Source organism: Pithys albifrons, chromosome 11, assembly GCF_047495875.1.
Source record: "Pithys albifrons albifrons isolate INPA30051 chromosome 11, PitAlb_v1, whole genome shotgun sequence".
In the NCBI taxonomy this organism is placed as follows: Eukaryota; Metazoa; Chordata; class Aves; order Passeriformes; family Thamnophilidae; genus Pithys; species Pithys albifrons.
Window position 1 is genome coordinate 7,211,173 of NC_092468.1, and position 19,469 is coordinate 7,230,641.

Below are 19,469 nucleotides of genomic sequence, written 5' to 3' on the forward strand. Positions count from 1 at the left end.
AAGAAAATAACTTATTGATGTCAAGTTCAGAAACTTTTTTTTTGCCTTAGACCTTTGAGAACAAGATGTCATTTAAAATTATATAACTCCCTTCACATTTTTAATCATTATTGAATCTTGTTGATTTTTTTTTGTTGCCTTTTTTTTCCCCCCCAGACTGGAACAAACGGATTGAATACAAGCCTGGCTCTGGGAGCATCCCCTTGTTTCCCAGCATTCATCTAGAAACGTGTGATGGACCAGTTTCCTCAATACACACCACCATTGAGTTACAGACCAACTACATCGGGAAGGGCTGTGACCGTGAAACGTACTCAGAAAAATCCCTGCAGAAATTGTGTGGTATGAATATATTTTTAGTTGAGATAATGTTCTCTCTTGATTAAACACCAATTCCTTGTGACCTGTAAGCGTGCAGAACTTGGATTTAGCTCCACTGATTCATTTGGGATTGTTACAGTGAAAATGGAGAGAGTGGTGACACTTGACAGTTGATCCACTCCTTTCCATTTCTTTTCACTCTTTTTCCTCATTTCTCCCTGCTATTTCCCTTCTCTGGTTTCTCTCCTTCCTCATACCACCTATTTCTCTTTTGTTCTCCCCTCTCCTACAAATACTAGTGTAACAGTGCAGTGAGATTTCAAGTGTAGATTTGCTATCATAGAAAGACTGTAGGATTTGAAGGGACTTGGAGCTCCATTTTTTATTTCAGTTTTCCTGACTCAGATTTCTGTTGTTCTGCCAAGTAGTGTGCCAGAGAACAAACATACAAAAAAATGAAAATAAATATTTTGGACAATTATTTAAGCAAAATATTTAAGAAATGTGAATTTCAGATAAGAATTGTCCTGAGGGAGAAATGTTTTTCTAATTATTTTCTTCCCTTATTGTGCTTTTTGATAACTTGCTGTAAAAGATTCAAATTAATTTTGAAAGATATTGCTGTACTTTTTAAGAGTCATTATATGGAAAGCAATGGCCAATTGTCTTTTGACTTTTGAGATCAGCTGTTTCTCCTCCTCCTCTAAAACCCTGTCTTCTTAGAGTCCTGATGGTGTGGAACATAAATTCTCTTCTCCAAAATGTCTGTTTCCCTGACTGCTGTCTGGGCTGCAGTAGAAATTGTACATTTTTTTTTCCATTTAAATGAGTGGATTTTGGCTTGGGGTGCTCTGGTGCAGGGCTTACATTTGCTTTCATGACCACACAAATATGTTAAGGTCAATACACAAACCTTTAAGAAATAATTTTGTAAATGAAAATTTTCAGCCAGTGTTACTAACTGGTGCAAAATGGACAGCCAAGTCCCAAGGGATAATATTTTGTGTTTAAGATTACAAATGACCAGTGGAGATGGAGAAAGTGAGGTAAAGGTGAGCAGGAGTAGTAGCATTGTCATAAAATCATAAAAGTTTTACACTTGAATATTAGTGAAGATCACAATGGTAATCCTGTTTCTTTTCCCAGCTGACTGGGGTCCTAGAAAAGCAGATGAGATCCCATCTGCCGACAGTATGCATCTACATCCTGCTACTGACATTAAATCTGAGTGGCTGAGCAAGCCTTGATTTCATACCATACCAAAATTTAAATAAAAATAAATATGTTAGAGCTAAAGTCAAGCTCTTCTGCCTCCTCTGAGAACCTGTGTTGGCAGCAAAGGGCCCCCTGCTTTACCCTGGTACAGACCTGAACTGCACATGGCACAGTCGCTCAGAGCAGATCACTAGGAACAGGACCAAAAGCACCAAATTATTACCTTGACATAAAACACCAATAGCAGCTATACCAACAACAATGTCATTTTAAGTGCAGGGCTGAAAGTAGGTACCTTCAGCTAGTCCAGAATTCCCTAGCTGAGGAATGTTAGCCAAAGTCTAAGGGGTTCAGTTTGCAGAGTGTGGCTTGACTGCCTTACCTGCTACACTTGAGTAGTGGAAAAGAGAACTGCAAGTCTTTCTCTTTTCTTCTGAATAAACCAGATGGTCTCAGTACTGGTCCAACTATAATTCATAGTCTGCACTATGTGTAGGCCTAGGCTGGTGAAAAGCAGAGTGATTAACGCCACTTCAGCAGGTTTCTCAATGCCATTGTAGTAGTTGCAGCAGTCTCTGAGCAGGTGGACAGAAGTTCCTGCTGAACTTCCAGCTTTTGCTCAGCACATCCATGAAGGAACAGAATAGAAAGCATTTGAGAAAACAGGTAGTGTAAAAGTATATGTAAATTGGGGGTAAAATTTTCACTACTAAAGAATATTTTTTTGTCCAAGTTTTCTGTATCTTCGTGGAGAGCAGACATGGTAGAAACTTGTAATAGGACTTGGATAAAAAGGTTGTAAGTGACAATGTGCTTTACATCAGAATTGCATTTAGACTGCCTTGCACTTTAGTAGTTAGTATTTATTACTATCCATAATGTAGACAGGACTCTCATGAAAGCAGGTTAAATTATTTCTGGAAGTCAGTTTTCTCCCAGAAATTACCTTATTGTAACTAATGCCTGGATGATAAATTCTTTGAAAAGGAAGAAAAGCCTGAATTTCTCCTACCAGTAAAGCCCTGTGCCATTGCAGAGAGTGCACAACTGAGTGATCATGGGCAGAGCTGTGCTGTGTAAAATACAGGGCTCTCTCTCTATGTTTGAAGACTCAGTTTATAAATCCTGTGCTCTTTTCTTCATTTATCTGTTGGAAATCTGGAGAATGCAGATGCTGAGGACAGTGCATTAAAATTCATTATTATATGGTAGGTGATTTAAGTCTGCTTTTCAATAACCCAGTGATTTGCACTCACTTTGACGGTCAGGGTGGGCAGCTTAAATGATTAAATTACGCTTGACTCATTTGAAAGTCAAGGAGCTATTAGTGTTGGGTCTCAAAGCATTTCATTAACTGTTTTTTCACCTTGTCATCTGACAATAATAAAAAGTAAAGACTGCCTAAAAGACACAATTTGGTCTGCAAAAACATATCCAGAGTAAATCAGATTAAAACAAAAAATTGGTTAAGGAGCCTAGAATCTGGTGGAAGGTGGGCATGGGGCTGCCTTCTTTCCCTCTAAATGTAGATAAAATAGAAAATAATGGGATTGCTAATTCTTAGATCTGGCAGATGTGAAGCTCAAACACGGAAACACTGTGTATCAGGTTCAAGGCCATGCTGCAGATTAGATCCTGCCCCCTCTCCTTTATCCTGGCTTGTGTACCGTTGCAAGAGGCTCAAAGAAAATTTTGATCTGATCAAAAAGTATAATCTGAGCTTGGTGTTACAGGCTGATTAGCTTCCAGCTAAGCCAGCACACTGGTCCAGTTCAGGAAGCAGCATCACCGTGTGCTTCCCCTGGCATAAAGTTTGGAGCCCAAATATGCAGGACTGGGAGAGGAGGTGGGGCCAACTACATAAATTGCTTGTGAAAGCAAGCACTTTAATATGCAAGGATTACCTTGGCAGTCTCAGTCCAAACCTGTGCTTGGTCAGTGGCTCCTGCACTATTCTAGAAGCATTTTAGGAGGAAAGGGCATCAGCCAATACATTTTGGAAAAGCACTGATCCAGTGGCGTGACAAGACCATTCTGGGAACACCTCCAGATACATCCTGTTTGCCTTGCTCCAGGTCTGGCTGTGGACATGGCTGAGCAGCCTGGGACTCTGGCTGGATTTATTAGGATGGAAAACACATGATTTATTCCAGCTAAACCTCCCAAGCACATAATCCAATGTTTTTTCTCAGGGCAGGATTAGCACACAGTAACAGAATGAGATTCCAAACTAACCCATAGATGTCCATAAAAATATGGGCAGATGAAGTAGGACCTGTTGAGCTCTGTGCTGATTACCCAAATGCTCTTACACAACCCTGACCTTAAGTTGGGAAAATAATGTTTATGTGATTTGGCATTGAAGCTAATAGGACCATTTGGGTAGTAAAAATAATCTAAAGAGTGGGAATCAGTACCCTGGCCTATATTACATTAATCTTCACAGCTTTTTCATCAGTCTCACATCCTGTTCCTTGTTACATGTAATTTGCAGGAGCTTCCTCAGGTGCCATTGACCTGTTACCATCTCCCAGTACAACAACTAACTGGACAGCTGGGCTTCTTATGGATAGCAATGACATCATTTTTAAATTTGACGGAAAGCAAGGAGCCAAAATCCCAGATGGAATAGTCCCAAAAAATTTAACTGATCAATTCACCATCACTCTGTGGATGAAACATGGACCTAGTCCAGGATTAAGAGCTGAGAAAGAGACTATTCTCTGCAACTCTGACAAGACAGGTGAGTCTAGGTATTGAAAAAAATGTTGTGCAAAGGGAATATCAACATTAGCAGAGTGTTGCCATCTCTCCTCCTTTAATTTGGTCTGAGAAAAAACTTACTAAGCTTGGTTGGTGCCACTGTAAGCATCTCTGACTTGACAACTTATTGAGGGGACCGATGAGTACCTAAATTTCAAACACAGATTCTCCTCTTGGGCAACACAGCTGTAGATTTTCACAGAATCACAGAATGTGCTGAGTTGGAAGGGATGCACAAGGATCATCAAGTCCAACTCCTAACCCTGCACAGGACCATGGCCAAGAGTCACATTATGACCCTGAGAGCATCATCCAAATGCTTCTTGAACTGTGTCAGGCTTGGTCCTGTGACCACTGCCCTGGGGAGCCTGTTCAGTGCCCAACCATCCTCCGGGGGAAGAGCGTATTTTTAATATCCCACCTAAACCTTCCCTGACTCAACTTCAGACTGTTCCCTCAGGTCCTGTCATTCATCACCACAGAGCAGAAATCAGTGCCTGCCCCTCTTCTGCCCCTCACAAGGAAACTGTACCTGCAGTGAGGTCTCCCCTCAGTCTCCTCCAGCTGAACAGACCAAATGCCCTCAGCTGCTCCTCACACACTTCCCCTCAAGGCCCTTCACCATCTCTGTTGCCCTCCTTTGGACACTCTCTCATAGCTTAATATTATATAGGAGTATAAGTCAATTCTTTTGGTGTGGTTTCTCATTTGGTTGGGCTTTGTGTGTTAGGTGTCTGTCTCTTTCAAACCATTCCCCTAACCACAAGTGCTGGTGGTGGTTGAGGTCAGTGACAGTGACGGTTGGGTCCCTCCTTGCAGAGATGAACAGGCACCACTACGCGCTGTACGTGCACAACTGCCGCCTCGTGTTCCTGCTGCGCAAGGACTTCGACCAGGCTGACACCTTCCGCCCCGCCGAGTTCCACTGGAAGCTTGACCAGGTACCTGCCCTTCTCTTGCCTGTAGGCCCCTCTCCAAAGCCCACCACAACTGGGATTGGACAACCACCCCAATCCCACCACAATTGCCTTGGGAAATCAAGTCCTGTTGCAACTACGTTGCAACTTGTAACTGTTACGACTCTAGCTGGGACCGCGCAAAGAGATGAGTTAACTTGGTTGAGCCATTTTATACAGTGGGGTGTTTTAATGGAGTCATTTTAAATGAGAAGTAGAGGTTTATATCCTTTGGCAATGGATAGAGATGTGGCATTGCATACAGTTCCTTAAAAGTTCTCCATTTATCATTTTAAAAAAATCTGCTTTATCAGCAGGATGGAAGTGATGGAAACCTTTTCAGTAAAGAGTATGCTGACACACAGGCCTTTGTAATATAGTGTAAAGCCAATCTGCAGTCTTTCTCTTTCATCTGCTGTGCTATATGTAACATCTACTTATTATTAAGAGTATATCACAAGAAAATTATTATGAAAAAGATAAGAGTTGCCTTTCATAGTTTTATTAATTCTAAGCAGGATAAGGATCACTTAGATGAAAGAAGACAGACTTCAGCAAAGTAGTATTTTCTCAAAGCAAGTTTTTTCATCTCTCTGAGTCCGAACTATGATATTAAAGATGTAGATAGAGGAATGTTTACTTTTGTATTTCAACTTCTAAATGTATATAAAAGTATGATCTTCATCATGATTATCAGATGAGTGTGGTAAGAAAGGGTGTGATGATCATAGCACTTGTTTTGCTTTTACATTGACCAGTCTGAATCAGTTCATGCTGCACTTGATATGAAATCTTCCAGTGTCTCAAAGCAAGTTTCCAATAAATCATACGGAAGATTGCAAGTCAGGAGTAAGTGATGTCACCTCAGATAATGCTGTTCTGAGTACTGAAGATGGATTTCTATTTCTAAACTCTGTGCTCAGCATCTAAATTAATGATAATACAAAGTTTATGTGTGAAGTATTTTGACTTTGAAAATTGAATGCAGTCAACTTTTATAATCTTACAGTGAGAAAGAACCATTGTCCTCTCAATAAATGAAATTTTGTGTAGCTCTCCTAACTTGGGATGAACTTTCCTAACCTCTACTGAAAACTCCTACATGATGGGAACTAGAAATAGAAGAGATTTTTCAGGTCACATGATAAATTTCCTTTTATTCTGCTACTGTCAATTGATTTCCTCAGTATATTTTCTATCTGAAAAAGAAAGTAAGATTAAAGTGTAAGTAAAGTTTTTTATGGGTTGTGTGACCAGACTTCCATGAAGATAAATTTATATTGTCATGGTGATACTGTTGTAAGTTTTGTCATGAAGGGACCTCATAAAAATTGCTTCTTTATCTCTTTTTCATGCTCCATCTGGCCTATATGGTAGAGTAAATTAAAAGAAACTGAAAATAAAACATGTGAATAATGGGCTGGTAAGAAACTTGCACCGTTTTGAAGGCAGTCAGAAGTTTTCACTTTAAAGTAGTAAAATTATGCCAGCTTCTAACTATATACTCGGAGTGATCTACCTTAGAAAGCACAGGATATTTTAAAACCACATCAAAAGCAAGTTATGATATCAGTTGATGTGAAAAGAAGCTAGGCTAGATTTTAAAAAGTAGATTTAAGTGCTCTTGGCACTCAAGAGTGTCACACTTAAAGTTGTTTATTTGCATACTTAGATTTTGAAATACCTCTGGAAAGCTCACCTTCAGAGCAGTTCATTCTGTAGTGACATATCATTATTCCTTGTTATGGTTTTTGGGTTTTTAAGAAAAGCCTGGGAATTAGGCTGTACCAAAATGCTGTCCATGTCCTGCCCATGTGCCCTGGGTGGTACAGGATGCTGTAGATGGCTTTGCACAAATGACTGTGGAAGGCAATTCAAGGATTGGTACCAAGCACAGCCACAGTACAGTAAAATGTGTCAGAGCACTTTATTGCTGATCTCGCTTTGTGAGCGTGACAACAATCCATGGCTTGTTTTGCAGAGAGGAATCCAGTGACCTTGGAATAGGGTGAAGCATGAACTAGTGAAATCATTTATCATTCTTACTGCAGAACAGTAAAATTTATGATACCAGCTGCTTTGGGCTCTATCTACTCCACAGGACTACTCATTGTTTCAAGGCATTGACCGAGGATGTGAGCTTATTGTCATCCCAAGTTTAATTTAATTTTCCAGCTCTCATTTTTGTGTGGCTGCAGGCTCCATTCTTGGCTGAGTACAAGGATTCATGTAACACTTATATAGTTACACCAGAGCAGGGCACCTGAAGCCTCCTGGTACCACATGGCCATCATAATAGTCATGCATAAAAGTGTCTGAAACCTCCACGTAGTAGTGGCTGCGAAGTTATCTCTGAGAAAGTTGTGCCTGTAAGTTAGTTCATAAACATAAGGATTTATTTCCAGTATGGCTTTCAGTGTGTTTAGCCCTGTTTGTTGCATTAGACTGAATGGCCTTTGACAGGTGAATTTTTCCCTTTCTGTGCTGAGGACACACATGCCTTCAGTAGTGACCTGCTAGCACAGATGAGAATGATAGTCAGAGGTAACAGACTTTAGACTGAAGGTATCCTTGTTAATTGTAAAAGCATGAGATAAAAAAATAGATAATTTGGGTTTTCTCCACTTTTGCTTTTCCAAATTAACTATCTTAGTTATGAGAATCCATTAGCAATAATCTGGAAAAAAGGTATGGAAGGAACCATGTTAAAGAAAACCAGTGTCAAGTCTGTAATGCTGGGTAATAAAATCTGCTTTTCCTCAACAACTGCAACAGATGCCCAGGTAGAGGTGGGTCCTTCCCTTTTATTCCAATTTCCTTGGAAGTGCCGATGTTTCCTTTGTTTCAGGATCATCACCTTCTTCCTGAGTTTCCCATGTAAAGGTTTAAATTGAATACCGCGATGTGTTTGTCACCTTTCTTTGTTCTTTTCTCATTTTAAAGTATTAGATACTTTTTAAAACTGAGAACTTATTACAAAAGGTTTTGTTACCAAAGTCAGTAAAAGGGCACCTAAATCACCATCTAATTGTCTCAAATGGATAGAAACATAGATGTGATTATAAGTTAATTATTTAGGCAGCCAAATATATAGATTTGGGCCATCTAAGAATACCATATAAAGTATAAGAACTGTTTCTTTGAAATTCTTGGAAAGCTGTGAACCAGATCAAAATAATAGCTTGGATAGTGAAGCAAAGCATTCAAGCATTTGGTGACAGTGGACAGGATAACATTAATAGGACAATGCACAGTGTATTTCACACTCTGTTCATCACAGATATTACATTTTTCATAGAAATATGAGGATAGTCAAGCCAAAATACATTTTTCCTTCCCCAAAATCAATAGAATAGGAACACTTCTTTTTTAGTGGAAAAAGGTGTCTGAGCCAGGACTGAATTTTTTTCATGTGCTTATTTTTATTCACAATGGAAAATTATTTTCAGGATGTTCTCACCCTGAAAACAATCTTCCAGCCCACAGGCAAAATTGGTATTGATCCCATTAAAAAAACAGGGAATGCTCTGCATGATCTGGAGTCATTCTCACAAAAAATGGACAAACATTCAGAAAATTCCTGCTTCTTTTTTTTAAGATTAAATTGCTTTGAATATTCCCAGATAAACCTGCAGTGCTTTTCATTGTGGAAAAGCCCCAAACAATCACTTGTAAAATAGGAAGCAGAGAAAGAGGTTTAGATAAATGTGACTATTCTGCAGTGTGGGTCTGTGTGGGCACGGAGCTGCTGAAGGGTCAGGGCACAGCTCCTATTGGCATTCAATCACCTCACTGGCCACACATGCAGAGGGTCTTCTACCTGTACCAAGCAGCCATGGCCTGTCAAGCCCTTCATTCCCAGCTGTGTGCAAGGACATCATAGAAGAGGAACTGGTTTTTGAAGAAATGTGTGTAAAAGTGAAGTGAAATTGCTTTGGTACGTGGACTTTTTTTATTTTTTTAGCTAAATTAACTCCTCCCATTATATAGCAGCAATTTTATGAGCGAAAGTTATTCTTATGGGCTGGATTTTTAGAAATTGGTGCATCTAATTTTGAGACAACCACCATTCACATCATGAAAGCTGTAAGTGGCCTCCCTCTAAGAAAGAGAGAAAATGAGAATTTGTGGAAAGCACACAGAATTCTCAGTCCTGGAGGGTGAAGGTTTCACAGAGGAGACATGACGGTGCAAGTTCCCATCATCTCTGTACACGAAATTTGCCCCCCAGGTAAAATACCTCTGGATTGCCAGTCCCATACCTCCAACATGATGCTCTACTGAAAGTTAATGTGTTTTTTTATGTTGTAGTTGTTTATTTTTACTTGAAGCTTAAAAGGCTTTCTTGTGCTCTTAATCACTTCTTTTACAAATTGACATGCAGATCTGCGCTGCTTTATGCATACACCTTTACTAAAACTACAGAAAGGAATCAGATGGTTTCCTGTTGAGCCACTAAGAGAGATGATAAATGAATCACACTAATCCTGCAACAGAGATGAAATAATTCCAGAACTTGGAAAGTGTTTGCAGCACCCATGGCACCTCAAGTGTGTAACATTATAGCCCTGTCTCTTCTGACACAGTTAATTGCCAGTTTCCATCTTTAAATGCTATTTTGACAAATTTTTATTCAGTATCTTGCTTCAAAACAATATTTGATAGCACAAGGATGAGTCACCAGTGCTCATAAATGCCAAAAATACCCTTTGAGGTCCAAATTGAAAGAAGCTTGTTTAATATATGTTTTTAATGCAACTGCTACATCAGTGCTAGCAACAAAATCTGCTCCCAGTGGCTGTCCAGCACTTGCTTTATGACATAACAAAGTTCCTTTGGGCCAGCTCTGAAGTATTGACTGCAAATGATCTGGGTTTGTGCATTTCTGATTTCTGCACTCCGGCCCAGTGTGAAAGGCAGAGTGCTCTGTGCTTCTGTTAAACTTCTGTGACCCTTAAGGAGCAACCAAGCTGAGTATTTTACAATTTCTATATTTGCATTTGCTTGAAATTATTTGAACATGTTTCTCTGTATTTGTATTCTATGTTTTGCAATTTTCTCAATTTTCTGACTGTGGCAGATTCATTACAATGCTATTGGATTTTCAAACCTGTTGGTGCTGACCTCTATTCCCAAAGGCAACTCTCATGAAAATTATACCAGTTTTATGTTGTCTTTTGGCTCTTACATGGGAAACTGTTCCTCACATATGTAGTTATGGTTGTTATCAGGGGAATTTAGAACTATTGCAACCACCAAGCCCCTTAGACCCTAAGAGACTTAGGTTTTATTTTTATCAAATCAGAAAAAAAAGAACAAAAAAAGGAAGGTAATTCTGAATAAATTAAAAAATGTAAAACTGGCTATAGCACCATAAGATAATAAATATAATGCTCTTTAAGCTTATTGTGGGAAGACCCCCAAAATTTTAATTTCTTAGAGAATATCTTGTTAGGGATTTATTAATATGCCTAAACAAGCTGGATTAAAGTGTCTGTTGATTTGCCTTATTCCTACAGTGCTATGGGAACTCTAGAAGTGTAAAGGCTAGAACTGAAATTCCCTATCAAGCTGTGATGGGAAGGTGAATATTCACACTTGCTTTCTTATTTTTTGGCTATTTCTAATATTTATATTTTACCCTGTCCCTGATTTGTCACTTATGCCACGAGAGTTTGTAGAAAACGCATACAAATTGTTTTGAAAATGTTGCCAGTTTGTCTTTCAAGAAGAGCATTTGGAACGTTCAGGTGGTGATGGAAGCATTTCACTTAAATAGGACTTACATGTTTATCCTTCTAAATACAGGTTAGGAGAAAAAGAGGCTGTGCTATCAGTAAATATAAATTCATTTATCTATGTGCATGAGCTGTTCATTCCAGCCTTGGGGCATTCTGGATGTCCACAGATCAGGAAGAAAGTATGGTGTTGTTTTTCCATTGATTTGCTTTCCACATCTGGGTAGTCTCTTGGCAACGTCAAAGCCTAGAAAGGCATGTTTAAGCACACAATGAAAAATTATGTAAAAATGCAGAACTCAGCAGCTTTTCTAGTTATACAGTTAAAAACTTAACACAGGATGCTGCCTAACTGTAGTGCTCAAGTGTTACTGAACTGACATGTTTGCTTGATGCAATTTAGTGACAAGAAAGGTGGATTATAATAGAATTATTTCATCAGGAATGAACTATGGGTCTAATTTACTAAGACACATGGAAGTTACAGCATGACAGCACAAAGACATGCTGCACCTACACTACATAATTGAGGGTTTCAGGTGCTTTTATCTGTCAGTATGATGAAGCAATTTCATTATTTAAAGTTGTAACTAAGCCATCTATATTTTTGAAACCCATTGTGAAAATCAGTATTACACATTAGGAGTTTCAAGGCTACAAAAGCAGCTCACAGCCTGCCTGCAAATCAGTTTGCAAACTCTTACAGTGCTGTCACAATGTCTGTTATATAGAAAAATTCTTATTTGAAAGCTGGTTTTTTTTCCTAATGCAGTTATTTACTTCCCCCAGTGTGATAAGCAAAAGAAACCCTTGTTCCAGGAGTGCTGGGTCTGACAGGTCAGAGCCTGATGAAGCTCATCACTGATTATTGCAGCTCGTTAGGCCACAGAGAATGCAGCAGGTTGTTCTGCCCAGCTGGTGCTGTGCAAAGGACACCCCAGGGCGTGTGTTTGTCTGAGGGCAATGGAGTTGCTTCTTATGGAGTAGAGATTGGTAGACAGTAGGAAATAAAATGGTCTTCCTGGGAAAACCTTTCTGGCCAATTTCCAAAGCAGAGTCAACGGCAACAGGGAGTCATTTGCACAGCTCAAGAGCAGGGTTGAGAAAGGCATGATAATAATATTAATGGGACATTCTGTCAAATACAATAAAATGGTAGATGACATTATGGTCACATTCCAGTGAGCTCAGTCTGCCATCAGAAAACTGAATAGAAATCTTCCTTTTGTGTTGTGGTCATTAAATCCAACTTGGTATTGGACTGGGAAATGGAAGCAACTGAAATCAAATTCTTTGCTACTGAAATTTCCATCAAAAGGGAAGTAGAACTTGACCTACTAATCCTCCCTTTCTGTACTGTACACACTAAATTTTGTTTTCTTATATTTATTATTCAAATTGTAGCGGATGTACATGGGGCAACCTTGGCAGAGAGACAGACTTTATATATCACCTTAAAATTCCTTCCAGCTTTATGTATGATTCTCTAAGTAATGTGTGATATTCTGAAAATATATTATTATGGTTTCTAATGGCTTAATAAAACTTATATCAGTAATTTGTCATGTGAGAGTACCCATATAAATAACTTCACACCCAAGACAGTAGGAGCCATTTAGTTGTAGTATGGATTTGTCAGTTCTCACTATACAACCTCCACAGATCACCAAAATCAATATTCTTATTTGCAGGACACCTGGGATGTATTAGGAATGACTGTGGTGGGTAAACCAAATGTTTGATTTATGTGATTTTGAAGAAAGATCAATTTCACTTTTCATAAAGAACTCTACTTTTTTAAAGATATTGACTGTCTTAAGACATAGATTTAAAAAAAAAAAAAAAACAACAAACCACACTGACTGCATTCAGCAGACTTTGAGAACTAATATCTATTGGCCATATTGAACTTTCATGATATTAGTGTGTTTATTTGCTGCAGAAAGTAAAGAATTCCTGAGGGCTGCATTAGGACCTGCAGAACTCCAGCCAGCACTTTCACTGCTGGGAATCTGTGCTGATCTCAGTGCAGCTGCTCTTGCACTGGCTGAGAACCTAAACCTTTGCTTTCCTACCAAATGAATATTCTCTCTCTGAGAATAAAGGGAATATCAGTAGCTTTTAAATAAGATCAGGATATCTGTGCAGGTTTTTAGTTCAGTGCCACCAATTAAAACTGCACTGTTTAGGTTGTGCTTGGAGCTGTGAGCTTTGCCAGAGCCAGGATTATTTTTTAAATTTAACATGTACCATCATCTCAGCCCTGATTAGGTTACAAATAATTGTGAATCCATTCATAATTTTGTAATAGTATTAGTTCTGGCTAGAAAATGGATATCTTTAGGAATAATTTCATGTTTTAAAAGCATTTTTTACTTTAGAGTCCCATATTCTTTGTAAGCAGGAAATTAACTCTACAGAAGCTTCCTAGGGAGGCAAAAGCAGGATCCTCACCTGAATCTTCCATTACAGAAGTTGTTTTTAAATTAAAGTCTAAGTGCAGCTTTAACATTAGAAATTGTGACTTTATTGAATCATAATTTCAGGAAAGTTCCTGATGTTCTTTGGTATCATTGATAACTGTAATGGGTTTTAGTTTTAGAGTTTTTGAAGTATTTGCATATTAAAGTCATAACAATTCTCCATCACAAGTAAATTTCCCCAAAGAAACATGCCTATGCCACAGATGTTGTACAAAGTTCTAGTAGTGTGTTATAGCATACCTCCCAGTTTTAAAATATCCTCCTAACAGCCAGTTAAGTTCCTATTCCTAATTTGCTCAAGCCTGCTCAAAACCAGACAAAAAGCTGCAGACTGATTGCACAGATCTCCCTGACCCTGTGCTGGGGTTCTTCCAAATGGACAATTAATGAATTCAAGACACTCTCTTCATTTTGTCAAGCAGTTAGGCAGAGTCCAGGCTCTTGCTAAGTTACTTTTCAATCTTACATTGGCTCTTTTATTACCAATTCAGTCTTTTCCCTTTCAATTTGTTTATTCCAATTAACCCGTGGACTCAGATTTGTTCAGAGTAAGTTGCTGTTGTTGTTGTAATTGGTTGCATGGCCTGCAATGGCAGTTTTATTCTTCCATCAGTGACCTCACACTCTCTCTGAGGCCTCTCTGCTGACACCCCTGGGTTTGGCTGCACTCCCCAGTAAGGATTTGCTCTCATGCTCCAGGGCCAGCATAGAGACCCTGATTTCAAATTCAGTCTTCATTTTCCATATGCTGAATATTTAAGCAAATGTGGAGGATTTAATGAAGATTCCTGCAGTTACTTATCAGCCAGTGCTCAGCTAAAGTCAACAGAAGAACTGGGATCACAGTTAAGTGTATTACAACAATTCAAACAGAACATTCTGTTACTAATCTGCCTCTAGTGGGTATGCAATGGAAGACCATTGTCCTTTGTGTGCAGAGCTGACAGGAAAGTGCAGTTTCCTTCAGGTACCTACCATAGGGGACCTTGATTCCTTGTAGGTCTTTTCTTCCTTTCCTTCATCATCATTAGTTCCAGTGGACTAATTGTGTTTTGATTTCAGAAACACACAGCCCTGAGCTGGCATACAACTCACCTATGAACTTTAGTATTTCAGCCCTTACAGTGGTTTCATGTCATGTAAGACTTTGGATTCATTATAATGTACTTTAAGGGAGCATATTAGACATTTTGTCCTCAATATTCAGATTCTTTTTGTTTCTTTTTTTTCCTTTAAAAAAAAGTTATTTATAGTTTTGAAAACGAACACCTGAACTATTTGACAAAACTAAAGGGCATATTTTTTCAGAGTTCTTTCTTTGTTTGTTTGTTTTCCTGAAGAATCTCTTGTCACATTGCTAGCAATAGTAATTTCATTTTAAGAATATGTCTGCACCCCAGCAGCCCTTTTCCATCAGCAAAACGGTGCTTCACAGGGAAAATTCAGCCAGCTCACCTGTGAATAAATGTGTGAACCTTGAAATAATTACTTTAATGGGATCCATAAAACTTTAAACGTTTGTGCTACACTGATATTGAAAATTTTTTCCCACAGTCTATTTGTTTCATGTCCCTAACATCAACCCAGAACTATTCTGGGATGCAGACCCTCAGTGCTGATTGTTTAGTCCTATGAAAACACTAAGAATGTCATCATGATTAGTACTGAAAGCAAGCTATATATTGACTAAATAACAACATTCTCAGACAAAGTCACAAATATAGCTGATAACTAATTAACTGAGTATGGTATATAACATATAATCAGCCTGTCTGCAAAATGCCAGCTATGTAATTAAAGTCCCCATTTCAGTAAAGAGACTATGCATAATATTTGGGTTGTATAATTTCCTCTCTTATCCCTGCGTATAAATACAGAAACGTGGATACACAACATTCTTCACAGAAATTATTAAGGTAGCCAAATATGACTCATGGCCACCTTTTAGCTGCATTAAGACAAAATACCCTTGCTTTTCTCTGCATTATGTGCTAATTGCCTGCTGGAATGGAAGTAAATCCAACACTAATCTGCATGGAGAAGGAGTATCCACTTCTGATGTGTCTTTCTTCTGCTGTGGGTTCCTCCACCTCAGACTGTACAGTATTCAAAACTGTTGTAGTGGTGGGCTCCATGGATTCCCACCAAATGATCCTCTGGAGATATCCTCTCAATTAAACATGAGAGCTGTGGAAGAGCAGGAATTCTTTCATCTCTGATTTGCTCTGTGAACCTTCAACACAGCAAATATCTTTCAAGCAAAGCACTTTTCCCAAAGCATGGGAATTGTGAACGGGTGTTTAATGCCTGTGTCAGCTCCGTCTTCCTTTGCTGAGCACTTTTAAAGCAACCCTTGCAAGTAGTAGGAACACTTCCTTCAGAGGTAGGAAGCCTTTGAAGATGGATTTGCTGGGTCATGGAAAGCCTTCAAAGCACCAGCAGTACCATTGCCTAAAGGAGAGGCTCTCCAGCCCAGGAGAATTCAGGTGGGCTTTCTTCTGTGTGCAGACTTACCTGGGAATCCTGGTGTTTTCCAGATGGTAGGTGACAACTGAGCTATCAAGTCTGGCTATTTATTTAATGAATTAACACCAGCACATAGCCCTTCCTGTGAGATTAGAATCAATAAGGGGAGTCTGGTCCTTTGGTCTAACAAAGTGACTGACGGGTTTAGGTGGGAACATGTGAGGAGGAGAAGACACGAGGTCTCTTCAAAACGTGTTTTCAGAGCTGAGCTCAAGTGTTTGCCCTCAAAAGCAAACAAGCCCCAACCAGCATGTTTTCTTTGTCTCTGGGGTCTAGTTTGCATTAATCACACTCTCTGTACCTTCATAACATCCGGAAAACTGACTGAACCAAGCATTGTATTTGTTCAGACACCAGCAGCAAGGGAAGGATGTATCATCCTAGTTTGAACAGTGACAACCTCCTTTTTCTTTGTGCAACCTCCTTGTGCTCAGAGAGAAAAAAACACTCATTTCCTGCATACCCTTCAGGAGTATGGTCAGACCCCTCAGTTGCCTGAAGGCTCAGTCCTTGAAGCAAAGGCACTCAGGGTGAGAGAAATGTAACCTTTAACATTTGAATATTAGGATTTCAGTCAGGTTTCTGGAAAACAAACTGAAGAAAACTCCAAACCAATATATTAATATTGGAAAGGTAATTGCAAAAGCTAGGAGGGCTTGTTTTGTATTACCACTAATAGTCTTTTTTTTTAAATTAAGTCTATGTTTTAATTAAGTATTATTAACATACTGAGAAGTATTTTCTTGGTTTTCTAGCAAATAATGTGTTTCAGGAGGCTGGCTGGATGAGTATTTCATTTAGTTTTTGACCACAATTCTATTTGCAGACTGAGCCCTCAAAAGAGTGAAAAATAAGTTCATTGCAAATCTCTTAATAGAAATATCTAACAGGCAGAATCCCTGCATGTATCATCTGAGAAGGCAGATCCCAGAGATCAGAGAAAGTGATTTAAATTCCAGATAAGATTCAAAGATGAATGATGAGCCCTCATGAGCGAAATAAAGTAAAATTCTACATATGCTGCCTTGAAGCAGGAAAAAACTCACAGAGCAAAAATCTCATTTCAACTGTCTTTGAAGACAGTTTGTTCAAAAGCCCACACTTCTTCTCAATTTTAGAAAGGGCATTAATAATCCCAGAATGTAAGACTCTCACAGTTTGGGCCTCAGCATTCCCCCAAATCTCTTCGGTAACTTCCAGTGATGTGCTCAGGAACATAATGTGTACTGTTTGGAAATAAAACAGTTTCACGCTTTGTAAAAGCATTAATAGTCAAAAATCCAAAATTTAATTGAAAACTTTAATAAAATATTGTCAGTCAGGTATCAGGCCTCAGACTATGAACCAAATGAGGTGTTTGGGCTCTTTCAGTTGGGTAGGAGGTCAAGGGAGCTGGTGGTTTTCATATTTTCCCCTTCACGTTATTCTTATTTGTTAAGTGGTAAATGTGTTTGTGACTAATTCTCAAAAACTATCTTCTAAACCCTTTGCACTTTTTAATCTCTCATCATATATATAGACATTGGATATATATCTTTTTCAGTAGTTTCTGTAACGTAGAGAGGTGTTCAACAGAAAATTTATACTGACAAATCATAGTGTAGATCAATATCTGGCATATAAATAAAATAATCATAGAAGCCCTTTAAATTAGGGGGCAGGAAATTAAGCTTGTAATGCTTATCCTGGCTAAGATTTTAGTTGTGCTTTTTATTCCTCAGTTTCTGGTAGATAATGGTTGATTGAACTTGATCTTAAAAAATGTTCCCGTTTCATTATTGGGTAGAAAGTGCATTCATCTGAGAATATTGATCATTCTTTCCATTTAGAAAGAAGCAGTTTTCCACCCTGCTAGGACCAAGGAAATATTTTATTGAGCCTGACAAGCTGCAGCATTCATGGTAGGAGGTACGATGCCTCCTTCTTCCCTTTTTTCCTGCTCTCCACATCTGTAGATTCCCCAGGGCAAATGGGAGCTGACAGTGGCCATGCAGCATTCCCCAAGCAGAGCCCTTTGCTTTAGCCTTAATAGGTTTATTTAGGCTTTTCTGTATGCAGGTAACTCATTTGTGAGAGGTTGGTATGGGCTGAAAATAAAGAGCAGTAATCACCATATTAACTGAGAGCCCCTCACAAAACCCATCCATTTAAAAGGGAAGACATTTGGGAAGCAGTGGCTGTGTCCAGTAAAATCACACTTTTCATTTGGCTGCTAAAAAGGTGTGAATGGGTGGGATGATGGTTTGAATAAAATTGACAAAGCGCATAATTAAAGTTCCCACATTAATAGAACTGGGATATTATAATAATTTCCATCCATAAATATTATATGTGCAGGAACTGATCAAATGCCAATCTCTGTTTTAAAAACCACATAGGGTGCTTTTCTGGGTCATCTTCTGGCTTTGGTAAGAGAAGGGGCTTCCACTGGCCAAATATCCATTTACAAAGAGGAACTTCTTGTGCTAATACTGATTTTTCAGGTGAACTTAGAACTTTTCTGAATAATTATAAAGGAGTAAAAGGGAATCCGATGGCTCATTTGGAAACAGCATGTGGTTAGCATTCCTCATTGTTGTTTCAGCATTATTTAAGCTCTTGTTAAAATTAGTTTTAGACTGTAGCCTGTATTACTCACTGATGTGAAGAAGGTGGTAGTTGTAGAGCACAGACTTATAGGATAGCAATGAGTTTGGTGGGTCCTGTGCCTGTAGTTTTAGTCTGTGTTACTGACTAAGCACCACAAATTAGCTAATAGCAAATAATGTGAATGAGATTGAAAATTTGGTAAAAATCCCTTTCATAAATTATTTGGTGGTTTTAATACAGATTTAGCAGCCTTAGTAATAATTTTTTTTATTACACAGTATTTCAAAAGGGTTCTCATTCCCCTAAGTTTAGGGGCATCCCTTTGTGTATTTTCTCACTAAATACAGGAAATATCTGTTTCTGTAAGATATTTGCCAAAATTCCCTCTGTGTATATATTGCTATATTTTTGAGCAGGAGTGGCAGAGGAAATGTTGTGTGTTCCATACTGTCAGTGTGTATTTGGGTCTGTGCAGCACCTGTAGAGCTCCTGTTCACTGTGGATTGGCCTCAGCCTCCCCTAACGTGGCAGCATTGTGGGAATTTTCCCAGCAGTAATGCTGCAAATATGGGAATGTCACTTTAGCTCTCATTTGGCATTTGACTAAGACATGTCTAGTTTGAAAAATTGTGCTAGTCTTTCTATCAGAGTGTGAATCTGGAAAGTTCCTTGTGATTGTAGGACTGCACGTGGTGCACTCAGATAACGCAGGCCTGTCTTTTTTCCATTTTGCTGAAATGTGATGGGAAAATGTTATAATGGTTTAATGCTGTCTGCAGCTCTGTTAACTCAGAAGGTGAATTTTTGTCATTGTATAATGAATGTAAACAGATGGTAAATGCATTTTGGTTTCAATTATACTGTGCTTGTTTTCAAGA

General features: G+C 38.7%; 1 protein-coding gene across 2 annotated transcripts in view; it reads left to right on the forward strand.

Annotated features, from left to right (window-relative positions):
- CLSTN2 (calsyntenin 2) overlaps positions 1-19,469 on the forward strand; it is a 324,990-nt gene that overhangs the window by 260,774 nt on the left and 44,747 nt on the right. For both annotated transcript variants that reach the window (XM_071566208.1, XM_071566207.1), the window contains exons 6-8: positions 157-342; positions 4,031-4,279; positions 5,119-5,240. In XM_071566208.1, the coding sequence (XP_071422309.1) occupies positions 157-342; positions 4,031-4,279; positions 5,119-5,240 (557 nt within the window). The remainder of the gene's footprint in view (positions 1-156; positions 343-4,030; positions 4,280-5,118; positions 5,241-19,469) is intronic.